The following is a 23,521-nucleotide window of genomic DNA, read 5'->3' as shown; positions in this document are numbered from 1 at the left end:
TTTTGCTCTTAGAACACTGAAGCAAATTCTCCATTTGATTTAGGACACCCTCTCTCTTCCTTTCCCTCTCTTTAATTTAAGAAGCACAAAGTCATGTACTTTGTGCCAGGCACTGTTCTCAATTCTTTAATTATTCAGTGTTAACTCATTTAATCCAATACAACAATCTTATAAGGGCATAACTACAATTCTCCCCTGATGGATGGGGAACTGAGGCACTAAAAAGAATATTGCTCAAAGCCATATAGCTATTTAGTGGGGGAGGTGGAATTCTAGCCCAGTCTGGTTCTAGAATCTGTACTTTTTTAACCAATATACTGCTTTCCTTCCTTTCTTTGTATTTACCCCTTTAAAATAAGGTTAACTCTGCGAAATAAGGTGTAAACTTTCTGAAAGGGCTGGAAAGGGTTAACGCTGAAGCACTTCCGCGAGCTGAAAAAACAAAAACAAACCAGCCAGCGAAAGCCTGTTAAAGCCCCCGTAGGAAATTCAGTGGGCCTCCTGTTTCTTTAAACTCTCGCTTTCGCTCCCGCTGACACTTTACAAAGCCGCAGCGGCGGGTCCAAGCTGCCGCGCGCCACCTTCCTCCACCCGCCCGGCGGGCCGGGGGTCCGAAGGGGCTCCGCAGGGTCAGTAAGCGAATACGGGCTCAGGTTTGCATTCTTCACACCCCAGCCGCCGCCGCACACGCCCTCCCGGGAATGGCGAACTGTAATTAACCCTGTAGCGCCCAGGAAGACCCCACCGGCGGCGAGCGCCCGCAGGGTCGGCTGCTGGGCCGCGATTCCCCGCAGGCGGGAGCGAAGGCGGCCCAGGGCCAGGTGGGTGTGCGGGCACCGCTGGCCCGACCGCCAGGGGTGCGAGCCGGGTGCGGGGATGGCGCCCGGGCAGCGCAGAGGTGCCGTCCGGCGCGCCCCTCCTAGCTCGGCTTTCTCGCCTCCTCTCCCGGCGCGCCAGGCCGCCGGCTGCCGGGGGGCACGCCGGGCTGGAGTCGCCCTCTCACTCCCCCTTGCCTTGCTCCCCCGGTTTAATCTCTCGGCGACTCCTCTGCCAGCCCCGAGGAAAGTGCAGCCATTGGACAGGTCGGTGCTAGCTGCCGGTTTCGGGGAGGAAGGTGGGAGAAGCCTGGAGGAGCAAGGGGGAGGGAAGCGGGGGGGGGGGGAGGATGCAGCGGCAGATCTGGCAAATTGCGAGCTGCCTTCCCTCCCCAAAGTGTGGAGCTGGAGTGCGGGGGAGCGCGGCGGCGGCGGCGGCGGCGGCGGCGGCGGCGCCTCCTCCGCCACCAAACTCCGGGGCTCGGCGGGGCTTGGGGCCACCTCCTCCTTAGCCAGGAGGAACCCTCTCCCGATAGGTTTCAGCCTGACTTTTCCCTCCCCATTTCTTTCTTCTTCCTCTCTCTCTCTCTTTTTTCCCCAATACATTTTTCCTGCCTTCGGACCTCAGACTGCTGCAGCCCGAGCCTTCCCAGGGCTCAGCTCTGGGGCTGCTCATCCCTCCGGCTGCGAGCACGGACGCGCGCCCAGCGTCGGGGCGAAGAAAAGAAGAAAAACTTGTCGGAGGGGTTTCGCCATCCCACAGTGACACCCTTCCCGCAAACCCAGACCTTCCGCGGGGGCCACCCTAGGACTGGGGAAAGTTCCTTCCGAACCGACAGCCCTCTTGGATTTGGACAGGCACCCGCGCTGGCTGAGGAATTAGATCTGTTTTGAACCCAGTGGAGCGCGTCGCGGGGGCTCGGAAGTCACCGTCTGCGGGCACCGGGGTGGCGCTGCTTGTGCGAAACGGAGAGTTTGCCAGCCCCAGCTCAAGTGGCCTTTCGTCTCCGCAGTTGTTGTGTGTCTGGGGTGAGGGCTGCGAGTGTCGTGGCAAGTTGTGAAGAGAGACCTGGAGGTCCGGAGAGGACCGCGCTCCCCTCGCGCTCCCTTCCTCTTCCCGGCTCCCGGGTGTGAAGTCCCAGAGAAATTTACAAAGGCCTCTGCATCCCGCCGAGACCAGTCTGCAGTGTTCGGCCCCGTTGTCCCCGTTCCCAGCGGGAACCCCGGGGCACAGGGTGCCGGAGAAGTACTGGCGGGGAAGGGGAGGGAGGTCGCGGCAGCGGCATGGCGAGGTTCCCGAGGGCCGACCTGGCTGCTGCAGGAGTTGTGTTACTTTGCCACTTTTTAATGGACCGGTTTCAGTTCGCTGAAGGGAAGCCTGGAAACCAAGTCAATGGTAAGATGCACTTTCGCTTCTTGCTTTTGTGCCCAGCTGAAGACCTCTCTGGCACCCCGTTGTCAACCCACTCCCTCCCTACCTATGCCCTTGACAAAGTTGTTGCAATTGCATTTCGACTAAACTTGGGCGTCTCAAATGGGCAGAAGAATGTTGGCTGGATGAGTAGGGTGGTAGGGTCTGGGGGTTAGTTATCTTAAGGATTTACCGCTTGCTTCACCTGAGCGGCTGGCAGGGAGTGGTCCTGACTCCGCGGACGCGCCCAGAGAGCGCTCTGGTGTTAGAGCAAACCTTCCGCGGATACCTCGCCCAGGAGCTGGCAGCCCGGGCTGTGTCCTCCCCGGCTCCGCCTCCTTCCCTGCTGCCGGGATAACCTGAGGGAGTGCGTGATGGGGGCGGTAGGTGGTGGACGTGGTGGCAGCCGGGGGTTGCAGAGCTCCCCTCTGCTGGAGAAGATTCCCTGGGGCTGCACCTTCCTCCCCCAGGCGATCCCCACCTCAGCTCCCTCTTGCTGTCGGGGGCTGAGCGGGCGCTGGAAGTGGGGCGGGGTGGGTGCAGCGGGACGCAAAGGAAGGAAGGAGGTGGCAGCGGTGGGGCGGGCGCCCCTCTGGAGACCAACCACTGGCCCCATTGTCCTCCGCTGGCCGGCTTCGCAGACAGGCCTGAACGTGCAGGGCCTCCTCCGAGTGGCCTGATATTGCCCCCACGCGGAGCCCCGGCCCCGCACGTTCCCAGGGGTGGCTGCTGCAGCCAGGTGCGCGTCCCTCCGGAGCCGCGCCCCCCGGGGCGAGCGCGGAGCCGGCGACGCCGCCCTGGGCCCGCCGGCTCCTCCTGGCGAGGCGCTGCTGAGCCGGAGGTCCAGCTGCCTTCCGGACCCTGCCCACTGTGAACCGGGTGCCTGCTCCCCGTTTCTGCCCCTCGGGAAGAAATGGATAGACTTCGAGAGGAGGTGAATGAGCAAAAACACTTACAGGGAAAAGAAAAAGGAAATAAAACCTTGTTGATGAGGCTAATCAAGGTTTGCTTTTGTTCTGTTTTAATCCTGAGGAGGGGAAACGGTAAGTGATTCCTCAGGAAGTATACTGGCGTCCGCAAATGTCAAAGCTGCCAGTCGCAGATGGAAGGCTAGGGAGAGCACCTGGGGATTCCAGGTGAGGTGAATCTTGAAGGGAAGTCCTTGAATGAATGTTACCGAGCTGAGACAGCCGAAACACTGTGTCTGCCCCTGGTGTAAATTCTTATGGAGAAAGCACAGATTCTGACTCTGCTCCAAATTATGATTGGAGGGTGTGTGTGTGTGTGTGTGTGTGTGTGTGTGTGTGTGTGTGTGTGTGTGTTGGGGGGCGGGGGGAGGGCAACAAGATGACAACACTTTTAAAGCTGTGAATAAAACGCAAGTTTCCTGGATGTTGATTTGTCTTTATCACATATAATGGCTCTGCATAGATGGACATAGGTTGTTCTTGACTAGGTATTATTTATATCAATAGATCATACCTTCTGTGTATTTCTCTGATACATTTCATTGGTAAAAAAAAAAATAAGACTTGTCTGGGAAGCTGCACATGTATTTTAAAAAGTGCCACAGTAGTTTTCATGGGCATCTTCATGAAATAAATAAATGCTTCAAGAAAGCAATTTACTTCTTTCCAAAGGAGGTTAGAGATGTGCGTGTGCCAAAAATGCATCCCAAGTTGTTTATTTGAAAACCTCTTTGGCACTGGAAGTAAATAATGCATTTACAGTAAAAAAAAAATAAAAGGTCAGCAAATGTTTATTTTTTTCCTGAACTTTTTTTCATTAATAATATGTTACTGAGAAAAGAACAATACATACAATAAGTTTACTATTCTGAGTTCTCAAATTGAGGATAAAATTTACTCCACTCTAAAATTGAACATATAGTTAAAAGCTTTTGCTTTGGGGAATATGAAATACATAAATTGTTCAACATAGATCTGCAGGTATTATAAACCAGTATTTCTGGTGGAAAACTAGAAGCCCACATCTTTACAGGATTGAGTAAAAAAGGAATAGTTTTATATTTCTCAGCAAATTTTTTGAGATTTATTACAAAACGAAGTAACTTCTTTCCTGGATATCAGTCTGCATTAATTTTATTAAATAATATTGGAATTAAATGGTTAGCCTACTGTAATACCTAAAATACAGCAATGAAATGGAAGAAAAAATATAGTTTCCTTTGTAAAATAGTCTAGCTAAGAAGTTCAATACAGGAAAAATTTTAAAAGTCCGACAGTCTTGGAATTCGGCATGTATCAATCAGGATTTTTTTACAGACATTTTGGCGGGGGGTGGGGGCAGGGGAGTCTGATTTCATAAAGGACATTTTTTATGCATTCCTTTGGAAATGCTGCAGTTGACTTTGTTGCCACCAGAGGGCAGAGAAACCACTAATTTCCTTCCTATTCTCTCCCAAACCTGAGATGAGTGATCCTCAATATTTTGTCTTTCCTATGTGCAGTATTTTTTGATATTTCAACTTAACATTCATAAATGAGTAGCAATTTAAAGCAATGAGAGTTTATTATATTTCCCATTTTCGTTGGAATTAAATATTTATTCATTTAATATTTATATAGTACTCCCTACATGTAGACTTACACCACACGAGTGTATTCAAGGTATAATAAGTACAGTGGAAAACCCCAAGTACTCTCTTTCGCAACACTGTTGGCAATTATTAACACGTTGTGGAATTTCCAAGAATATACTTTAAAATGATCTCTCGTGATTGAAAGTTCATTATATAGTGAATTTTCTTTTAGGATTGAATGTATTCTATGTATATCTGAAAAGTATTTGCCCACGCTAAATAGAATACCTCAACCAATGTTTAGAGAAAAATAAGCTTAGAATAATGTTAAATTTTATGAATCTCAAATCATTTCCATATTGTTATACATTCATCTTTATACCCTGAACTGATTGAAAAACAGTTTAGTAACAATGTCAAAGGAGAAAGATGCAGTAATATCTTGTAGAATTCTAAAATTTAAATCAGGAAAAAAGGCCTAAAATATGTAATTATATTTTGGTCTGATTATTGCTCTTAAATGTGATTTAATGCAACAAGGAAGTTCATGACCACTATAGAGAGAGCAATAATAGTTTAGGACCCCAAGGAATTTTCACTTTTTAAACTTTCTAATATTGCTGTGTTCTAGAAACGAGTAGTTTATTTTTAGCAGATCGTTTACATTTAGTTGTTTTTCTAGTTGGATATTTTCCTATTATTTTCTGATTTCATTAGAGTTAAAAAACTTAGTTTGAAATATTACTAATTTGTGGAGTTTGCTATAAGAGTATCTCTGTTGAGACTTACTGTCACTAGTATAAATTTTCTAACTATATGCAGACATACCTGGAGCAAAAGATTAAGACGGGTTAATTCAAGCGAACATCTCTATAAAATGGACATGGGTCAGATTATTAGAAAATCACAGGTTTCTTTAAATCAATGACTCTTGACTGCATACAGAAATTTTTTAAATATAAAATGTGAGAGTCTCTTTCCTTTAGAGGATAGATAGAAGTTGAAGCCTGAGGTTGGGTAAGTTTGGAATGAGACATAACTGTGATCTAGAACACTTAATTCAGAAATAAGGTTTGAAATTCATGGATGTTTGCAGAGAGATTTGGGATTATTACAATTAGGACAGTTTGTGCATTTCTTAAGTTTGATCTTTAGAAACAGGTTCTTACCAAGGAGAATATGCCTGAGTAAAACTTAGGAATGGAAAATACTAATTTGCTCCCCACGGATTTCCTCTCTGCAAGAGTCAGATACTTTCATGCAGAGATGTAGATACTATGGATTCTTTTCAATAGTTTTGGTCTCAGTTTTTTGCTTCCTAAAAGGTATCTCCTATTGTAGAAACAGTATGTTTATGAAGATGAATGAATTGGTCAACTGTGACCATGAGATCTGAAGTCTTGAGTTGGTTCCCCACTACATTCAATACAGTCTCTTCCCCGTGGCCATTACCGTGAGGCCTCAGACTGCTTTTCCACCTCACCCTCCCCTGCGCGTTTTTAACAGTCTAGCCAAATGAGGCTCCTTGATGTTCCCAGAGTATGTACCAGGTGCTACCACCTCCATGCCGTTCCTCCTGCCCTTCCTTCCCTAACCCATCTCCACCCATCCACCTTCCACTTTTTCTTACAGGCTTATCTCCAGTGACACCGTTCACAAAAGGATGAGGTGCCTCAGAACCCTCCGAGAACTCTAGGCCTTTTTTAAGGCACTTGTCTGACTCTGCTTGGTATCGTAGGAGTTTGTTTCCTTCTCATTTTGGCATCTCTTTTTCATATATTCCTTTAGACCATATCAGGCTCTGTTGTCATTCACTTGTGAATCCCCTGTGGCATCCACCACACAGGCATGCAATAAATAGTTGTTGAACTGACTGAACTGACTGGAATTACAGTTCAAGCTGGACTGTTGACTAGACTGTCACCTTGGGAGACTTTCATACTTCTTGCTCTATTTATGACTTTCTTCCATAAGTAAGATGGAAATGAAAATACAGTGGGCTTCAGAGAACGATAGTTTAAAATGAGAGAATAGGATCCAGAGGTCTGTCATAATGGTTCTGCTGGATGATATTTACCTTAAACCTTCTGTTAATAGATAGAACTTTCAAAAAATTCATTCTGCCATTCTGCTATACTTCTGGTTTCTGAATGTATTTTCAGAAACCAGGAGTATAGTTCTTAATCTAATACCTTAAAGTACAGTGTGTGTATATATATGTATATGTGTGTATGTATACATAATATGTATATATAGTGGTGGTGCTCTGTTTTCAGTGGAGACGAACACCATTAAATAAGTTTGGTTCTTTGTGAAATTACTTTTGTACTGAATTGTGCTTAGGCCTCATGCCATTAACCTACACTGAAGGTGGCTTTAAAAATATAGTCTCCTAGAACTTGTTATGGTGGCTGTTACTGGGGGAGGCGGTGTGGTGCAATGCATTGCACAGTATCTGCTCCCCAAGTAACAGAGAGAGACAGACAGACACAGAGAGAAAGAGCTTGTGTCTTAATAACAGATATAGTTGGTCTTCTTCTGCAATGGTTTGTTTGTATCTTCTGGACATTATAAATAGTGACCAGAAAGATTAGTTTTTAAAAAATGTGGTTTTTTGAAAGCTCAGAGCACAATTTTGTGGCCCACGTCCAACAAGTATATATACCTTCCGGCCTGCATTTTTTGTACTGGTTTACCTGGGTCTTCATCTTATCTTTCCTACTCTCACTTAGCTTTGTCCAGCTTTTCTCCCTTAAAATCTTGTATTTGTTGTAGAGATGGGAAATAAGTAAATAAAAAGCAGTCACCATAATACCTAAGGTTGTATATTACGAAGTTGCTTTTCTGCTTTCTTTTAATCTGACTAACTCCAGTCCTTTGCCTTCATTCTGAGCACATATTTATATTTCGCAAAGCTTTAATTATCTCTTCACAGTATTCCACTCTGAGAAGTCTTTCTTCTTCACTGAGGTTCACACAGGATGTCTTCCCTCACTATCCTCCAGACAATGATTCTGTTCAACTGAGGAAGTTGCTGCAGAATGACAGACTAAGTAGTGATGCTTTTACTAAGACAGTTTCTCCCACGATTTATTGTGTCATATATTGCCTGGCCAAATGAACAGAATAATATCTGAGAAAAGAATAGAATATAAAGTATTCTACATTGTACTGTAACCAGACTTTGAATCCATTGCATATTTTTTCTTTGGTTTGTTTTTATTTTGCCCTCTTTAATTAAAAAGGTGGTAAGATATGGATTGATGGTACAGATATGAGTATTTAAATAGAATTAGACGTCTTGTCAGGAGCCTGTTAAAAATTGTAGATCTGAACATGAGGTCAGAAACTGTGTGACCTTCCTTGAAATACAGTCTTGTAATCCCTTCCTCCAGAGGCCATCCAAACACATCTAAGCACTAGTAACTCTCCTTACCCTTCCAAATTAAAATCAGCTGTCCTCACTGTTTCTGCTTCAGGCGTTATAGTAGAAAGTGGCCAGTGATTTTGTCAAAAGAGGGTCATAAAGGCAGGGATGCAGAATGACTTCCATTTTACTTTTCTGGAATCTTATGACTTAGTTCCTCCCTCTTCCTCCACCTATTATTTTTCATTCATTAACTGGAAAATTTCCTTAGAATACATATTACTCAAGGTCTCATCCTGCTTAGCTGATTGAGGCTATGAGACTATAGAGAGACTAATGAGAATTTGCCCTGCGGATAAACTGCATAAGAATCAGAATATTTAAAAGCCAATTTTCTACATATTCTACATTTTCTACATATTCAATTTTCTACATTTTCTACATACTGGAGTGTTCAGTGATAGGAGAAGTCTACATAAAACTGATAAATTCTCTCTCAGCTTGCTGCTTGGTAAGTACACCCTGGTTTATTTAGATGAGGATGATGTGTTCTTTGGTCCAGTTGGAATATGGAACATTCAACATGCAATGATGTTTTTTAGATAGTAATAATATCCTTCTGTGTTTATATGTATCTGTTTGTAGCAGTAGCTCCCAACTTTTTCTCTCTGAAACCATAATTTGGACCCAATAAAATATTTATTTCCCTAAACCCTAAAAGGGAAGTAAGACAGGCAGAATTTATCATTTTACTGTGTGGAATTCATAAGTAATAATGATTTTCAAGAGGTAAAGTAGTCCTGTAGGTGCATTTAGGGTATAGCTCATGCTAAGTCTATATACATTAACATACATATTTGCATAATTCTCTCCAAGATACAACTTAGACTGCAGCTACCACTGACCCCATGAACCTGATTATTCAATTGGTATATTTTTGTTTATTTGTTTAAAAGAGCCCATTGACCTTACTGCAGGCATAGCAGTATCTGACTTCTTTTGGTTGCCCCCTCCCCTTCTCCTTTTGTTATCCATTTCCTTCAATACGTTGAAAAAAGGATCTATGAAGAAATTACATCAGTGTAATCTGCATTGCAAAATATTCATGAAAAAGTGTATATGAAGTAATTTTTGCTCTACTAACTCATATTTTAAGTGCACATGGGTTCCTGATATTTAAATGAATCCTGTTCTGAACTTTTAATTAAAAAAAAAACCTCTTAATTATTTTGCTAGTCCATAGTTTTATGTTTAAAATTAGGTATAGTGACTACATATGCATACTTCTTTCAAGAATTACATCATCTGATATTAGCTATTTAATTTATTTATTTTAAGTGAAGTATAGTTGACTGATATTAGCTATTTTAATTGTGACTTTTTTATTTTATTTTTTAAAATTTACTTATTTATTTATTTATTTTTGGCTGTGTTGGGTCTTCGTTTCTGTGCGAGGGCTTTCTCTAGTTGTGGCGAGCGGGAGCCACTCTTCATCGCGGTGCGCGGGCCTCTCACCATCGCGGCCTCTCTCGTTGCGGAGCACAGGCTCCAGACGCACAGGCTCAGCAGTTGTGGCTCACGGGTCTAGTTGCTCCGCGGCATGTGGGATCTTCCCAGACCAGGGCTCGAACCCGTGTCCCCTGCATTGGCAGGCAGACTCTCAACCGCTGCGCCACCAGGGAAGCCACCTGGAATTTGTACCTTTTAACCACCTTTGTCACCATACAAAGATGTTACATTATTATTGACTATATTCCCCAAACTGTACATTTCATCCCTGTGACTCATTCATTTTGTTAACTGGAAGTTTGTACCTCTTAATTTCCCTCACCTGTCAGTGCTGTTTTGAACATTGGTGCTGTAAATATCCTTGCCTACATCTCTTCATGTTCATATGTAGGACTTCTGTTTAGAGATAGAATTCATGGGTTATTGGGGCTGTGAATGTTCTGCTTTAAAATATAAAACCTGGGATAAGCCCTGGTAGATCTTCCAAGATAAAGTACTTCAAAGATAAAGGCGTGTGGGACCCTGGTAATTATCGCTGTGCAGATATCACAGTCTTAATTACTTTAGCTTATAACAAGTCTTTACGTCTGGTGGGACAAAGCTGTCCTCCTTCTTCTTGATCTTCAGAAGTGTCTTGGCTATTCTAGAAGGCTCTTTGCTTTTCCATATCTATTTTAGAATAAACTTTTCAGGTTTTGCTAAAAACTCTGTTGAACTTTTGATTGAAATCACATTATATCTCAGGGTCATTTGGTAAAGATTTCAATTTCTGAACAACTTGGAGACGATGTAATTTCTTTTCTACAACAGCTAAAAGCCAGAACAAGTACCACTGCGCTTCATAACAAATTGTTAATAGCGGTTTTTTGACAAGTGACCTTTTTTCATTGAAATTATGTCCTTAGATTGAGTGCTAGTGCTGTTTTCCTGATCACATCATGATACTAACCATACATCTAATTGTTTCTTAGGAAATAAGAGGGGAAAACCATAGGTTAATTAAAATGAAGAACCCAACTAAGGAAAAGAATGTTAATTCCTAACTTCTTAGAAACTACCACACATGACAGGTGGTTGCCAGGCAAATAAACGTGGAAATGACACTTCTACAAGATCATTCTAGTAACCTATCTCTGGACCAGCATAGCCGTACCAAGCAAGACTTTAAATTTGCTGCTTCATAAGAATTAGCTCTGATGAGAATGGTGAAATCCTCTGGATTTAGGATTCTCCTTCATGTTTGCTCTTTAGCTAATTAATATCAATTCCATGGCCGATTTACATTGAATGAGAGTACACTTTACAAATTGCTACCATTTAAAGATAATAGATTTATGATTTTATTTAGACTGTAGGCATTTATAAATTAAAGGTTTGTAATTTGCTTGATTTGAAATTCCTAACTTCATCTCTATCTCAGCACAGTTTAGAACTGGCCATTGCTCTGAACTCATGCATACTGATTTGGATATTTTTAAATCAGGAGTAAATGGACAAGCCAGGCAGGCTGTTTCATTTCTTTGTTATTTAACCTTCATTATCTTTTTAACATCTGTGTTCATTTCAGATATTTTTAAAAACAAGCATGATTCAAAGTCATTTGCAGCGATAGTCTCATTGTCTGGACATTGCAAAACAGCTTTATGCAGGAAGCCAGATTTGTGCAATCTCAGTTTTCTCAAGCTGTTTTTAGAAGAGCCGTTTGTAAAATAGGCACAGCCAATATGAAGCTGACTTTTCTAAAACCAAGCATGGATGTTTGACTTGAGACTGTCTTTCTGTATCCCCAGTTCCCTTATCCTTGCTCTGGCAGGCACCGTCATTTCTAGCCTAGTTCATTTCAATAGCTTCCCACCTTCCCTCCAACATAGTCCTGCTGGAATCCATTCTTCATTCCATGGCCTGAAAGATCTTTCTGAAATGAAAATCTCTGTCACTCCTCTGCTGAAAATACCTTCCTGTCTTCCTAAGGGTCTCGCCCTAGAGGTCAAAGCCCTCAGTAACCTGGTCCTGGTTTACCTCTCCAGGTTCAAATGCATCACTTCCTCCGTTATACTCTCCCAAGTTTCCCATACTCTTTCCCCGAGAAACTGCACATGCCATTCCCTCTTCTTGGAGCACCCTTTCCTCCTCTTCTTGGCTATTTGTCCTTCAGGTCTCAGCTTCATCTTGATTTTCAGCACTATTGAATCATTTCTCAGTGTTTCTCTGCCAGGTCCAAGTCTGAGATGAGTACCTTGCCAAAGTGCACTCTACACCTCCTCATCCTGTCACTTATCGTCAGTGGTGTAACAGGCCGTGCCTGCACTTGACTGTGAGCTGCCCAAGACAACAGGCTGTATGGGACTGATCACCACTGTATCACTAGCTCCAAATATAGGAAGCCCTCTTTGAAAATTTGTAGAATGGAGGAATCTGATTAGTGTTCCACTTTGTATGATGGTACTACGTTTGTTCAGATTTATTACTCAGGCAAAGAGTTTTGTTTGTACCTTATTTCTACATATTTCTTTGGGCAGAATTTCTCAGTCATAATTTCTTTAACATGATACCTGGGATTTAAATACCCATGATTAAAATGTGTAGAGAAACCAGAGATTGAGTGGCTTCAGAGTAAGGGAATTTGTCACATGCGTTTGTGAAGAACTGAGAATTCATTTACAAATGATGGTTTAAGAATGATCAAGTCACATAGTAAGCTGGGAAGAACAGAGAAAGGGATACTTTAATGATTTATAATCCAGCAACTTGAATTGTCTGATAAAGTATTAAAATACATTCATTTGTTTCCTTGGAGAGAATTCCATAGTTAAAAAAAAGACGTATGGATAAACAATGAATGAAATAGAAATTAGAGACTGAACTATGAAATTTGCATGAACAGCTTTCCAGGTATTTCAAAGCTAAAGATGCAAACTGGGAAATGTTCCCTGAAATTAGATACTTACAAGAGTTCCAGATACAAACCATTGGGCGGCCTTTGAAACATTTTTTCAGTGAAAGAGTCTTAAAGGTCTCTTAATACTGCATACATCATAGCTTTTGTTAGGTCATTAATCTGTACCCAGAATGTGAATTAACTCATTGATGTGAGTTAAGTCTTTCTGAGGTCTTGAACATGACCTACTTGCTGAAGTTTTGGTCAGAATTTTTCATATACTCAACAACTTGTATTTGTTACTCTCCAAGCACATTTTTCTCACCTTGCCTTTTTATTTACTGCTTTCCTAGAAACACTCCCCCAAGTTCTTCCTATATTCCACACATTTTATGGAGTGAATATCTGATAGTTTTATCTGCTCAGTATCTCTTACCCCCTTCTTCTGGTAACAGTACCTTCTCATTCTTTGGGAATGTTCAGTCTTCTAGAAACAGCACCTCACCATCATTTAGGAATGTCATCTTTCTGACTCTGTGTTGTTCACCTGGGCCTTTTATCATAATGTCATGCTTCTCCAGACAGTTCAGCATGTATCCCAAAGGTGGATACTCATAATAACCTTTCATCTTGGACCTCAGGCCAATTAATTCTTGCCTAAATGTTATCTACACATTCTAGAAGAGAGAGGGTCTTTTTAAAAAAATTATTCTGGGGGTTGCTGCATTGGGAAGATATACATCTAAAGCCATCTATAGATAGTCTTAGACTTTCTGATAGCATAAATCAGAAAATTACTGTTTTTAGTTGAGATGTATTACTTGCCACTGAAAGAGTCTTGTTTTCAATTATATTGTCAAAGTTTTCAATTATATTGTTATGTGAATAATTATTTGATTGAGGACTATTTCTCCTACTAGATTGTAAACTCTGTGAGGGTAGGAACCCAGTTTGTTTTACTTTTTTGTTTTCTTAGCACTTTTCAGAGTGTTTGGAATACAGAAGGTACTCAGTAAGTATTTGTTAAATGAAATTTTTGAGTAAGTTCATTTGGGAAGTGTCCTCTCGGTGACAGTTAAAATAATTCAGTGCTTAGACATTAGGTGAGATTTATCAGATGAGTCAAAAGTTGGCGACTGCAATCGATTTTTCCCTGTTGGTTTTCTTAAGTAATTTTTTGTCCCTTTCTCATTTTACAAATTAAATTCTCTTACCTGGGTCTTATTTTTCTACTCTTTCTTCTTGTTTAATTTGGTGCCTTCCTTTTATTTTCCCTGCAGTTCCTATTATTTTATTTTTCTTATGGATCTAGATATACATTCCAGGAAGTAGAAAGGAGAAAACCTTAACACATCATAGCTTTTGTCAGGCCATTAATCTGTACCCAGGATTAAGAGGCAAAAAAGCGTTAGGCAGAAAATAGTTGATTCATAGCCAGTGCTTATTCATTTTATTTTTATTTTTTTATTTTTAACTGTTTTTAAAATTTATTTATTTATTTATTTTTGACTGCATTGGGTCTTCGTTGCTGCACGCGGGCTTTCTCTAGTTGAGGTGAGCGGGGGCTACTCTTTGTTGCGGTGTGCGGGCTTCTCATTGTGATGGCTTCTCTTGTTGCGGAGCACGGTCTCTAGGCACGTGGGCTTCAGTAGTTGTGGCTCGCGGGCTCTAGAGTGCAGGCTCACTAGTTGCGGCACGTGGGCTTAGTTGCTCTGCAGCATGTGGGATCTTCCCGGACCAGGGATTGAACCCGTGTCCCCTGCATTGGCAGGCGGAATTTTAACCACTGTGCCACCAGGGAAGTCCCATTTTATTTACTTAATATTTTTTTATTGGGATTTTCCAGACCATTAAAAATTTAAAAAGAAAACAAGAATAGTAAGATTACACTTCAGCATAACACCCAGCACATAGTAGCTTCTCAATTTAAACTTGGTTGACTTACTTACTGAATAAAGGCCCCCAAAGTCTGTTTTACTTCTAATTTTAAAATGCATTGACTCATTCCTCTATCTATTCACTTATTCAATAAGTAATCAATTTTTTAAAAAGTGAATGGAGGAATAAATCGATGCCTTTATTAGAAGTGAAATAGGCTTGTGTAGGTTAATTGGAAACCTAGCCATTCTATCTCACATTCCTTACCCGTAAGTTGGGGACTGCCATATATTACACATTTATGTGTGATGCCTGCTTAAAATATATGACATTTCCATGATATGATTGAAATCCATTTATAAAGTTCTGTTCGCCTAGTAGTTTTCATATTAGTTCAGCTGTTCCTCCAATGGGATAATTTTAGTTGGAAGATGTTTTTGTCCAGTCAATTTAATTTCATAATTCACTGTTTTAGATAAAAGTAAAAAACGGTTTCTATTCTTAAGTGATGTGATCTACAGGGAAACACGGACATGGACATAGCATGAGTCTAGTAGGAGAACTACGGCAGGGGTCTGGCAGGGGTGGGCTTGGGGGCAGACAGCATTTGATTGCCTTACGGTTGTGGAAGGAAGCTTCTGATGCCAGACAGCCTTGGCTTGGGTCCAAACCTTGGCTCACAGTTCACTGGCTGAGTGACCGTGTACGAAAATATTAACTCCTGGAGCCTCCATTTCTTCATCTGTAGTAAGGGAACAGAATTACTTATCTGCAGTGACAAATTTCTGTTCTCTGCAGGTTTGGTGGGGTTGCCACAGAAATATAAGGAAGTGTGGAAGCAGTAGGTTGAGGGAAGACTGTAAATAAGGGGAAAAAAGGAGGGCAGAGCCAGGGAAGGAGTTCTCCACAGCATGGTGAGCCGACTGAGGAGGCTTTCAGCACTAATTCAAGATACTAACTACTGAGGTATCCATGTTTCAAACTGCCTGAGATAAAACCATAGCATCTTTGGTACAGTAGTAATCACACGCAGTGGTACTGTTGCAGGTGTAGGAAGAATTAAGGCCAGTTAGCACTTCGGATGGCCACGTGAGCAGCAGATGGCATGCAGAGGCCCCTCCAACAGGCTTCGACTTGCACGACTAGGTCCTGGAATACAAAGCACTGCTCTTTCTCGCAATCCTCCCTCTCTCTCAGCCGTAGCCTAGGGGAGGCTTTGGATTTAAATAACATTATTCCAATAAAACATACATTAAAAGAACACTCAAAGAATTTATTTTTAACAAACTCATGCTGTGTAAAGTGAGATGAAGCTCCCAGAAACAGTTTTCTTTTCTCGGCCTGGGCTGAGGACCCGAAATAAAATTCTACTGTGTCATCTACTTAGAAGCAAGAAAATAATTCTTTGACCTTATTAACATACTTACTTCTAGGGATAAATAAACTGCTGTATAAGATCACACAACACCCTTGAATGAATGACCAGTTAACTTTTTTGGATTGCGACGTTCTATTTATGAAGAGACCCAAAATGCTACGTGTGTCTTAGTGAATTTATCTGAAAAGGTAAGCAGTATATGTGTAAGAGCCTGACAGCTATCCTAAGATTTCATCAGTGAATGGAAGATAAGAAATGTCAAAATTAGAAATGAATAAAAGCCTTTAAATATCCAGAGTTCCCTGAGCAGTTCCTATTTAGCATTTTTCCACAGAACTACATGGAGGCCTTTGGTGTTTTTGTCAGGACAGCCCTGCGTACATGGGCGGAAGAAGTGGACACACGGTGCTATTTGAGAGCCATGGAACAACTCCTTGTTCCTATACTACTGTCGCCTACACTAGTGTGTCAGTGGCCGTTAACTTTAGAGAGTCATGTTTTGGGTTGAGGTAGTGTGTCTTGGAAAATATCAGTATTAAAAGGAGGAGCAATGGTCACCGACAGCCTTTCTGTTTGAAACCTTGTGGAACAGAGGTGGTAAAGAGACAGAGTGTCCAGGTTCAAACAGACCAGACAGGCAGGCCCCTGGTTAGACCAACAACAGCAAGAAGTCATTAAGGGTGTGTGTGGGCATGTGCATGCCTCTGTGTGTGCGTGTGTGTATGTGTGTGTATGTGAAGGTGTAGGGGTTACAGAGGCAGAGGAGCAGGAATGCCAAAGGGGGCCTGAGAGAGAATTGCTAAAGAAAGGTGGGTGGGCTCTGAGGACCAAACCAATATACGATGTCTCTGTGTGTGTGTAGGGCATAGTGCTTAGGGTACCGTTTTAATACATGTCTGCTGTTACAGTGTTTGCTCATATAATCAAAAGTGAATACAGTTTTTCAAGATACCCAAATTACACAGTTGGATTAGCCTATAAACTGGAAGAAACTGGCTTAATTATATTATGATTAATAGGAACAAGGAGTTGTTCCATCACTCTCAAACAACACCATGAATGTGTCTTATATTATGAATTACATTGAAATTAATATGCCATGAAGTTGGTGTTGATGAAGTTTAGTTCACAGAAGAATTATTTATTCATTTACCAAACATTTGCTAGATGTATTCTACGTGCCAAGCATTGTGCTGCAAAGGGATAAAAAATATAGTCCTTGCTAGGTAGGGGTTACAGTGCATTATTCAAAATAGGAAGGTAAAGAGGTAATTCTCAGAAAATGTGGGGTGAGAGAAAGAGGGAGGTCCGAGGGGGGAGAGGAGAAATGTGCTATGGATGAGCAAAAAAAGGACTATAGGATTTAGATGAAAGGGTCAGGGAAGGCTTCCTGGAGGAGCTGCTTCAGTTTTGCTTTGAAGTGGGAGTGAGATTTAGGAGAGTGGAGAAGATAGAAATACATTCCAAACAGAGGGAATAGCCTGGAGGCAGGAAACAGCATGCTCTCTGGGAACTGCCATTGCCTGTGGGGAGAGACCGTTGAAGGACCAAGAAAGGTCTCCTCAACCATAGAAGGTTGTTGAACTCTTTCCTGAAGGTTACAGCTGGCCAGTGACAGATTTTTGTCAGCTGCGTGACAAACTCAGATGGGCCTCTTAGGAAGGTCTCTCTAGTATTGGTATGGAGAGCAGATAGGAAGGAGCAGACCTGGAGACAGACCAGATTTAGAAACTACTGGATTAATAAGGGTGAAAAGTTGTGACAGCTTCCAATAACAGGAGAAAGTCTAAGATAACGCCCAAATTCCCCAGGTGCTTTAGGGGATGGAAAGATGAGTTCAGCTTCAGACTTGTGGAGTATTGAGATGGTTATGGGGCATCCCAGGGGAGATACCAACTCTACCAGGTGGTGGTCTTGGACGAGATTGAGATGTTGAATCATCAATATATAAGTGATTGTGGAAACCAGCCAAGAAGCATGAAAAGACGGAGAAGAGCAGAGGGTCAAGGTCAGAATCCTAGAGAGGTGGTTTCGGAAGGGTGTGTGGAGGAGGGCGTCCAGGAGGGAGAATGAGGAGAAGGTACCTGGAGAGGGAGGCTGAGCTGCTGGAGGAAAAGCAGGTCATTAGAATTGGCAAGGAGGGGCCTCTGGGAATTTAGTAAGACTAAAAATTTAGCTGGGGTGGATGAATGGGGGCTTGCTTTTGCCAGATTTCATAAGATAAGTGATGAAAATATGAGAAGGTGGTAACGTGGATGAAACTACAGTCTTTAAAAAACGCATGTCCGGGAAAGAATGGATAGAGAGGAAGCAGCCAGAGGGGAACCTAGTGGCAAGAGAGGGTTTTGCCATAATGGGAGATTTGAACCTGCTTGTAGGTATGGAGAAGCAGCCAGTAGAGAGCTAGGCAGATTGAGAATGTAACTGTGCTATAAATACAGTAAACTATGTTACAAGTGTTGTCTCTGGGAAGATGATCACAGCTCTCCCAAAATGTAGCTTGACTCACGGAATCCTTTATTATATCACATGTAAGAAAATTGCTGTGGCATCTAATAAAAATTTAATTAAGGCTTGAATGATTTCACATTTATGTAACCTGAAGTCATCAAGTCCATGAAACCTCTGAAATAAAATAAAGTTTGTTGGAAAGAGAATTTTATCTTAAGAAGTAGCAGCAGGAAAAATGAATGTTTCATTTATTTTATCAGTTTAGCCTGGGCTACAAAATGTTTGTAACATGATAACGAGATAAATTACGTTAGAAAAAAGGGCATTTAAAATAACTTGTTTAATTTTCATGCACTTTTGATTTTAAGCCAACATCACACCCTGAAGGAAAAGGGAGTAATGACTTCATTGTTCTTTTACCAATAGGTAGACCAGGAATTAAAATAATAAACTAAGGAAAGAGAGTTGTTTTTCCTTGCTGTAGTTCATTTTTATGGCTGTTTTCAAAATGAATTTTTATAGTGATTAAAAAAGTGCCTGGCACATAGTAGGTACTCAGTAAATAATTGTGAACTATGAGTTTTCTAAACTTTATTTGTATTTAAGCAATCAAGGAAATAAGATAAAAATATTTTTTCATAAAAACTTTGGAGCTCTCTTCTCACTAAGAAATGGTGAACTCATAAAAGAGGTATTTATTTTCTCCCAATATTGCCTTCAAGGCAAGTTAGAGTTTTATCAACAGTTGTTTTATAAAATTGTTAGAAGACTTTAAAAGGACTGATTGTTATCATCTGTAACATGGTATCCGGCAAGACATTCCTAACCAGCTTGAAGTTAAAAAATAAAATAAAATAAATTATCGGCCTTACGCAAGTTTGAAATTAAAAACAGGAATAAAGTTAAAACCAATAAAACCTTCTTAGCTGTAGGTTATCTTTCAGGAAAGATTATAAATTTGTTTCTCTTAGTAATTGGAACATTGCTCCATGCCTTCAGTGTGTGTATGTGTGTGGGGGGGAAGGGACAGGGGAAATGAGTGAGTGGGGAAGAAAGTAAAAGATGAAAAATGACATGGCTTAGGTTGGGTTCTGATAACTTAATGGTATTTGTGGATATACCATAAGGTAGTTACTTAGTTTGTGCTTTCGTAAATTATCTGTCCAATTTTAACTTTGCAATGCATTGCAAAGACCAAAACAACAAAATGCAAAATTAGTGAATTTGTTTCATAAGACATGCAGAAATGCTAATGTGATTATAAATGTGCCTCCATCTACAGTGATCCTTCAGCTTGTAACTGAACTTGTTAGGTCATTTATCATTGTTCGTCTACATAAATGGCTTTGTCATATGCTTTCCTGTAAATCAGAAACACAGGTCTCTCCTTTTTGTTTTTTTAAAATTTCTTGTTCACTTAAAACTCTTTAATATTTAACCTGACAAGATATTAGTAAAAAGTCACCAGCATAAAACCATTTAGTCTTCCCATCACTTGTATTTTGGTAAAACAAGAAGAAAAAAATAGTTATAATTCAGTGAATTTATGTCACTTTTTCTTAGTAAAACTTCCAGGCTCTAAATGCCCACTTGCGTGTCTAGAATAGATGATGTAATGCTTTGTTAATGTATAAAATAATTAAAACAGCACAAATTTTTGATATTTTACGTATTTTTTGTTAACTTTGACTCTGTAGTGTTTTCTAACATGTAATAATAAATACAGCGTTTGAAATTTGTAATCAAGTATATTTAAGTCCAAATAAAAAAGACAAATCAGCTTGTTAGCCTCCTTAACTTAATGGAGGTTTTGAAACAGTTTTGAGAAGTGTAAGCTCAAATGACCTTAAGTCAATTATTTAATCCTATAGAGCAAAGATTGAAGTATTAGACTGATATAAAACAACTCAACTCGCAGCTTCCATCACTACCAGAAGGTCCTCTGTGAGGTCTTGCCCTGAGTTCCTGCATGTATTGCGTGCACCTGTTAATCTGCTGATGAGTTGTACATTTCACTTAATAATTGCTGCCTGTGTTAAGTCTTGTTTCTCTGGCGTTTGCTCACCATTTTGCAAGGAGAGACGCAGGTATCCAGCCGAGTCAGTACTTGTGAACTGATTTACTTTTCCTTAACCCTGGAGGTTAAGGGACTCTATATTCTTCCGTTTTCAACAACAGCAGTTTGGAAAGAGTGAACTGCAGAGCTGACTTTTGGTTTGACCGCTGCTGGTTCTTTCTCCCGTTCTGCCTGTGGGCACTCCCATAGTGGGCAGAGGGGTCCCCTCCCACCATGTGCTGGGTCTGGGTCACAAGTGGAACCCATGAGTGGTGCTGATTGGTAGCCGGGATGAGGGAGTCAGATATGGATCTGAGCTCAGCCCCACCATTTCTTGGGCTGTCAATTGAGCACCTGCTTCATTGTTCTTCTTCTTAGTTTCTTTCAATAATGCACCAAAGGGTTATTGGAAGATTTAAACGAATAATGTATGCAGACCACTAGCTTTTTTACAAAGACTACTAGCTTTTGATATAACCCACAACTACAATAATCATAACAACAATAATAGCATCTAATTTAATAAAGTTAGGACTCTTATCATCAAATGAAATCTAGCTTGAACTAGCTTAATCAAAGCAGGAATTTGGGGGGAAGCCTCACTGAGCCCAAGAAGAACAATGTGGGTGGGCTTCAGGGACAGGGGTTCCAGTCAGAGGCTGTCTCTCCATCTGTCATTCCTGGACCTCTCTGCCTTTCTGGTCAGACTTCCTCTGCTTGGCTGGTCCACATGGCAGGGCACACAGTGACAGTCTCATCTTCAGGCCTCAGCCACTGTGGACCGCTCCGGAACGGCTTAGCCTGATATATTCCCAGTCTGGAGTTTAAAAGTCCTGTCAAAGGACTTCCTCGACCACCTCAGGGCCATGGCACTGTGGCCAGGAGGCCAGGTTCCATTAGACTTTACCTTTGTAGAATATGAATGAAATCACGGCGCTCCCTTGTTTAAAGCCTTCCAATGACTTTCCATTGAAGTAAGTGTACAATCCAGTCTCTTTCCCGTGGCCCACAAGGCCCTGTGTGGGCAACACACCCCAAGCCCCACCCCGCCTACCTGTCTGATCTCATCACAAACCACAGTGTTTATTATTCACTTCCTCTCCCCATGCAGGTCCTCCTGTTTCCTTTTTGTTATTCAGGTCTCAGTTCACATGTCATCTTTTAATAGTGGTCTTGCAGACCACCCAGTAGACAGTGGCCACTCTCTGAAATTACCTTTTTTTTTTTTTCCTCCATTAAAACATTTGTTTCTTTATCTTTTGCACATAATGTTCTCTCTGTTGCCATTAGATGGCAGGGACCTGGTCCACTGTTCGTTGCTGGATCCTTAGCCCAGGGCTTGGCACACTGCAGGTTCTCAACCACTTTTCATTTTAGGAATGATCTCTCTTCTTGCAATGCAGATGGAGCCAGACTGGGATTAGGGGCAGCTCCATTTCCGGAGGGAGAAGAGGGGATGGTTTGGGTAGGCAAACCAAAGGGCCCCTACACACTTACGTGGCACTTTAACCCTATGAAGAATTTTACCATATAATATTTCATTTAATCTTCACACCCACATCAATATTTTCCCCCAGATTTTACAGTTATGGTAAAATACACATGACATAAAATTTACCATCTTAACCATTTTAAGTGTACAGTCCAGTGGTATTAAATACATTTGTAATGTGATCACCACCATCCATCTCCATAATTCCTTTCATCTCGTTAAACTGAAACTCTGTACCCATTAAACATTACTGATTTTCCACCCCCAGACTCTGGCATCCACCATTCTACTTTCCATCTCTATGATTTTGACTATCCTAAGTACTTCGTATAAGTGGAATTATACAGATTTGTCTTTATCTTTTGTGACTGGCTTATTTCACTTAGCATGATTTCCTCAAGGCTCATTCGTATTGTAGCATGTGTCAGAATTCCCTTCCTTTTTAAGGCTGAATAACATTCTATCATATATACAATTCATATTTTGCATATCCATTCATCCATTGATGGACATTTGGGCTACTTCCATGTTTTAGCTATTGTGAACGTCTTCCCAATAAGGGAATAGAAGGTCCAGGAGATGAAGAGACTTGTCTAAGATGACACAGATAGTGAGAATAGGTAATGAAAGTATGATTCCAAAGTTCAAAATTGGTCTTCTTTCTGCTGTGCCATGGACAATTATTAGTGAACTTTCTCTCTAACCTGTTCCAATTATTTGTATAAATTTGTGTTCTTGATCATAGTTGAGAAATTACAATTTTCTTGATTTCATATATCCTTAGGTGAACTTTATCTAATTTTTACTATATTAGTATTATAAAACCAATAGCTTATACCATTTACTTTATAACCTTTTACTCAGGAGCATAGATATTTTTTGTTTCAAATGAGCCTTTTCCAATAAAGAGGTTTACTTATGACATCAATTAAGATTATTATTCACTAAGGATACTGATTGTCTTTGGCTTAGTATTTTTAAAAATTGGTAAAAACGTATTTATCTTTTATGTGCATTTTTTACACTGTAAATTTACTAGTTTCCTTCAGTGATTCTTCATTTCCAGAATGGAGAGCAAAATGCAGATGACTCTAGAAAATACAAAAGCCTTCAATTACTCTAGGAGGTTTTTTTTAACCATTAACTACATAATTCAGCTATATACATGCTGCATTTAACACTGGTGACAAAATTTTGTTATCATTGTTCTGTTTTGGATTTCCAGTGTTAAGATGTATACAATCACAGCTTGTTCAAATAGCTCCATTTGAATTATACTTAATTGGAATTTATATTCACGGTCATTTTGTAATTGGGATCCTAGGATAAGTTAATATGATATAATGGCTGATTTTTACAATCTGTTGGTTGATTAGAAAAGTGGTGACAAATGCAGACTGGATTGTGGAGATCACTAGTGAATTCTGATGACTCTTGATGTTGTAAATTTAAGCTAAGTCTCCTCATAACCAGGGCTTAAGATCTGCTACCTTCAACTTAGAAACGAAGTAGAAAAGTCTAGACTCAGCTCACAGGGGCCTGAAAGATCTGGCCTGCATTTAATTCCCAGTTCCATAATTTGCTAATCCTGTGATTTTGGTAACATTGCTTCACCCTCAGTTCCTTGGTTTTCTCATCTGTAAAAATGCAATGATAATGCTCACCTCAAGATATTTGTGAAGATTAAAATTTAAAGTATGCAACATCCTTAGAACCCAGTCTGGGGGATAGAAAGTTGTCACAA

The 23,521-nt window shown here is 41.1% G+C and overlaps 1 protein-coding gene across 3 annotated transcripts in view; it reads left to right on the top strand.

Moving 5' to 3' along the window:
- Positions 1-528: 528 nt before the first annotated feature.
- PLXDC2 (plexin domain containing 2) overlaps positions 529-23,521 on the top strand; it is a 414,553-nt gene continuing 391,560 nt past the window's right edge. The window contains exons 1-2 of one of the 3 annotated variants that reach the window (XM_059911311.1): positions 529-629; positions 1,444-2,211. In XM_059911311.1, coding sequence (XP_059767294.1) covers positions 2,100-2,211 — 112 coding nt within the window. In that variant the 5' untranslated portion in view covers positions 529-629; positions 1,444-2,099. Of the gene's footprint in view, positions 822-871; positions 1,083-1,443; positions 2,212-23,521 lie in introns of those variants that run through there. The other 2 variants (XM_059911303.1, XM_059911320.1) reach the window with 2 other exon arrangements.

Source organism: Balaenoptera ricei, chromosome 2 (assembly GCF_028023285.1).
Source record: "Balaenoptera ricei isolate mBalRic1 chromosome 2, mBalRic1.hap2, whole genome shotgun sequence".
Taxonomy (NCBI): Eukaryota; Metazoa; Chordata; class Mammalia; order Artiodactyla; family Balaenopteridae; genus Balaenoptera; species Balaenoptera ricei.
The sequence above is the reverse complement of the archived record's forward strand: the minus strand, read 5'-3'. Positions and strand labels throughout refer to the sequence as shown.